At 30.0% G+C, this 4,809-nt stretch overlaps 1 protein-coding gene across 1 annotated transcript; it reads left to right on the top strand.

Annotated features, from left to right (window-relative positions):
• The first annotated feature begins 3,835 nt into the window (after positions 1-3,835).
• On the top strand, positions 3,836-4,304 carry LOC135959015 (uncharacterized). Its single transcript, XM_065509999.1, has 2 exons — positions 3,836-4,058; positions 4,141-4,304. Exons 1-2 carry the CDS (start codon positions 3,842-3,844, stop codon positions 4,152-4,154), a joined length of 231 nt encoding a protein of 76 aa, XP_065366071.1. The 5' UTR covers positions 3,836-3,841; the 3' UTR covers positions 4,155-4,304.
• Positions 4,305-4,809: the final 505 nt, after the last annotated feature.

Here is a 4,809-nt window from a genome sequence, read left to right as displayed (position 1 = left end):
ATTATTTTTCACGACTATGCAGATTGAAATATTGGCAACAAATTTTTTAAGTGTTATTTCGAAATTTTTGTATACGAAGATGTTTTTAGAAAAATATTTGAATATCCATTACCGAAGATATTTTCGAAAAAAAGTCAAGGTAAAAAAACAAAAATTTCAAAATTTAAAATTAAACATCTTCTAAAATATAAGAGATAACTTAGTAATATAAACTGGCATTTATTTACCTTCGCTCTTACATTATTGGAAATTGTTATTCATTGAAATCTGTCCATATTTGTACAGCTTACAAGCTTTACAAAGTTTTCCTAAGATATTTGAAGGTTTCGTAAACTTTATTATTTGTGCTCACAACATACGACTATATATGTCAGATATTCATTCGATAATTTTGTATTTGTAAATTAGCATATCCATAAATGGCTGCGGTTATAACAATTCACTATGATTTTTTTATGCTACATATACTAAACTCAGTGCATTTAACTAATGCAAATTTTAGAACCATGGCCTCATAAGCTGATAAAGTTTTATGTTCTGCCCTAATATAACTGAAATTAAACGATTTTGTAAAATATAGAAATTGATAATAAGTAAAATGCTTATGTTTTTATTGAACATTTTTAATCATTTCATTAAATTTTAACATGTGCAGTAAGTAAGAAAGTAAACATTCCAAAGTACAACATAAGTATTATAAGAACATCATTCTATAATTATCTATTTCACATAATTGCGGGGATTCCTATTCCAAGTACCCTGTTGTCAAGCTAATAGTTTTCACCCATAAGTAAAACAATCTTAACGTCACTGATAAGCAAATAAAAACATTATCTCCCACCTTTAATAAGTTATTTTGCAGTTAAATTCTTTAGAATAATAGTCACTAAATATTTAAAAATAAATATTGTACAATACGTAATAATTGGCGTCAGGTAACTTGACTGCACGCCATGAGATAGCATTTCTTTTATAATTTTTATAACTATTAAATCGGAAATAGATATTACGAGTATTCAACCGAGGAAATTGAAATGTTATTTATATGAAAGAATTTTTTATTGTAAATTAAAATTCTTACTTTAGCATGAGTATGAGTTAAATGCCTATACACAAAATATGACAAACAATAGCAGCACAGTGTTGAGCATTGATATAAAAATATTTTTTTGTGAAATAAAATTTTGGGAAACAATATCACGGCGGATAAATAATTTCCTGTTATAGCCTTCATGCATCATTTCGGAAATGCAAAATCGTTTTTCAACGTCTCTCGTCTGCAATTCGTATGGTATCCAATTTCCCAGCTTTTTGATAAATCCTCAAAATCAAAAATCACCGCAAAAATCTCGCTTGTTGATACTGATATAACATATTCACCATAAGCTTTTTTTCAATTTCTTTGGCAGAAAATTCGATATTTTCGGAGTAAAAAAAAAACTTTGTTATTTGCACTATAATTTTCAATAACTAAGTGAGAATAAATGACAGATATGTACCCTTTAAAAAAACATACAATTTATTAAAGACCAAAACCGTGTTAAAAATAAAAGTCATCTGATATAAATCCCCCATTTTTAAGTTATACCCAATACATACTAAAGGTTGTTTTTTAAGTCAGATAGAGCGTAACTGTCAAATGAACTGTCATTCTGAGCTCACTTTGAAAATCAGTCATCGATTCGCATAATTTATAGAAGACTGTTTTATAGCAAAATTGTGTTTAGCGATGAGGCTCAGTTTTGGCTTAACGGGATTGTTAATAATAGGGCCCATACCATCATGATGCTGCAATCAAGTGATTGTGCAATTAAGCTAGAAGCACACATTACACTAGCATGCTGGTACAAATTTAATTTTTTACCAAAAATTGTGTGGAAACGGTTATAATGAATAATGATAAAATTTGTGGTGCACTTATTACTGCTATTATCCTAAAATGAAAGATGAGCAAAAAAATCGTGTTTGGATGAAGAAATGGATAGAAAACAAAGGGGAACTAGAACGTACTAAGCTTCTAAAACAATTGACAATCAGCGCAGATGATGATGGTAAATTTTCCTTCTCTGGAACATTTCTAATTTTCCAAAAATTTGTTCCTGCAGCAGATTTTTCACTTTTTTTGGTCGAAAAACTTGTAGTTTGTTTGAAATTTGTTCTTTTTACCACTTTTTCTATTTGCTTCTTGGTCCACCTCTTTTAATTGTTCTACCATTCCGTACTTTTAACTTTCCATAGGCAAGGCATTGTTTTCGTTCAAGAAATGCTCCCCAAAATATTTTTTCTTTGGCATTCATATTTATTTTTTTTTTATTTTGTTGATGTTTATGCCATGGCGATCTAAATTTTATGAGCTAATTTTACAACACACGATTCAATCATGCTGATACAATCAAAAAAATATCAAACTATTTTTGGTAAAGCACCAGCAGCTGGTACAATCACACCACAAGCTCATACACGGTCAATCAGCTGGCACAATCACTTGATTGCACAATTATATGGTGTTGTGTATGGGCCCTATAAACAAAATTGCCACATATGGAGTGAAACCATACTAGTGACATCTTCGGATTTTATTTCTTCAAAAGTGAAGCTGGAATTCGCGTTACTGTCAATGAAGATGGTTCCCGCACATTAATGAATGATTTTTTGTTTGAAAATATCGATGATATTATCCGGACGAGATGTGGCTTCAACTGGGTGGCGACACGCGCCATATTGATATCAAAATTTTGCGATAACTTAATTTCGAGAAATGGACCTGTCAATTGGAATCCAAGGTCGTGCGATTTGACACCTCTTGATTATTTCATGTGGCACCACGTGATCACGTCACTGATTTATGCTGATAAGCCTTGGAGGCCAACATTGTTCGAGTTATTCATGACATACGGCCGGCTATGCTCGAAAAAGTGGCCCAAAATTGGACGTCCAGAATCGCTTCATCAAGTACTTTGGTTTCTGATAACAGGTTTTTTGTCTCTCAGTAACGCTTCAATGTATATTTTATTCTATGGTTTCAAGGGTTTTATTTTTCCAGTCGTGGTTGACATACATATTCATGAATTTGCTCATATGGGGCTTCTGAAACCAAATTTGTTACTTTTTTGATATTTCTTTTGCATTCTAAATTTTTTGGCAAGTCACAATTGCTAAAAATTGCATTTTGGTAAAATGTTCAAACAAAATACAATAAATGTTCCATAAAGTAATTTAGTAACAATATTAAAAAAATATTATATTTAGCTAAATTAATAAATAAATCGTTGTACTGTGTGATGAAAAAGTGTAAAGCAAGGCAATCATCATCGATTGAAACAACAATATTATCTAAAGAATTTTTACGTTTTGGGATTTACTTAATGATAAAGAAACATGTACGAAAAAAGAAGTGTGAAACAGACAAAAGCCAATGAATATGCGACAATTTTAACACAAAGTCAGCGAAAATTCAATAGAACCCCACTAAACATTATTAATAGTACAAATACTGTATTTTCTTATCTAATCAAAATTAAAGAAATTATTACCATTTTTATCAATACATTTCATGATATGTAGGTCTGGTCTGGAAACAAACAAACAAAAAAATAAATAATAAATATTAAGAAAACTTTTAAGGGTATATACACTCAACTAACCGCGACTAATATTTATTTAAAATTAGTTTATAAACGCAAGAACACACACAAAAAGGTGTTGCGGACGGCTCTGAAATAAAACAAATTAATTAACTTGAATTTTTTGCGAAAGTTAAATAAAATTGTGTGCAAGTTTATTCCAAAGAAACAAAGATTCTAATTATACAAAAAAAAAGTTTTAACAATTTACCGAAAACATGAATTTCTCAACAGTTTGTAAAAGTTTTATGATAGTGATTTTACTAATGGGTGTTTTAAATGCACCAACAGAGGGCAAGAAAGTGATATTTTTTGGTAAACCCTCAATACTAACTTCTCAGCTATTGATCACTCAAAATCGGGGCAAACCCTGCGGTAAAGGCCAGTTACTAGATCATCGTAATCGTTGCAGAAGAGTTTTAACATTTAGTCGAAGTAAGTGTTTGTGAATTCCTTTGTGGTTCCAAAGTTCATTTCAATAACTATTACTATTATTTCCGTTTTCTGTTTTGTCTAGTAACACGCAGCTAAAAAACCTTTAAAGAGTCTCTAATTATGTTCTAGTGATAAGAAAAACATGTGTCAGCAGCGGATGTAAGGTATTCTAAGGTATTTTTGTTGGTGACTAGCAAAAAAATAACCCTGTACTGGAATTTACTAGCCGTTGGAATACTATTATTGATTGAAATTCAATCATAGCTGAAATGAATTGCAAATATTAAAAGACGATAATTTTTTTTGCAACCTGACAACTATAAAAAAGGTAAACAATTTGAAATATTCAGTGGCTGCGATAATGCGGAAGTTTTTATTAGAAACTTTAACAAACATATCCACTTATAATGGACGTTTTCAAAGGCTTCTGCTGTAAATTAGATGTTAAATATTATCTTAAGTGTTTTTTTAATATATAAAATATTAGACAATTTCTACATTTTAATTTGCCCTGATAAAAGCGAAAATATCGTAGGTTAGTGACACTGTCAATAGAAAAATTTCATTTGTACGCCACATGAAAAAAAACACACTTTTTGATTTTTATCGTTTTCTGAGGTGAATTTATATATTTGTAAATTGTCTGTTAAATTCCGCAGTAGAATTTTAAGTACTTCTTTCTATATTCAGACATTATTGGCATTATAAAGATAGGAACATTTTTGTATTATATCGATAAAGAAACATGTTT

The sequence above is a fragment of the Calliphora vicina genome, chromosome 4 (assembly GCF_958450345.1).
Source record: "Calliphora vicina chromosome 4, idCalVici1.1, whole genome shotgun sequence".
In the NCBI taxonomy this organism is placed as follows: Eukaryota; Metazoa; Arthropoda; class Insecta; order Diptera; family Calliphoridae; genus Calliphora; species Calliphora vicina.
Note: the sequence above shows the minus strand (reverse complement) of the source record. Positions and strands in the feature narration are given on the sequence as shown.

Excerpts from the sequence above, each read along its gene's own strand:
- LOC135959015 (XM_065509999.1), top strand. The coding sequence starts at position 3,842 with ATGAATTTCTCAACAGTTTGTAAAAGTTTTATGATAGTGATTTTACTA.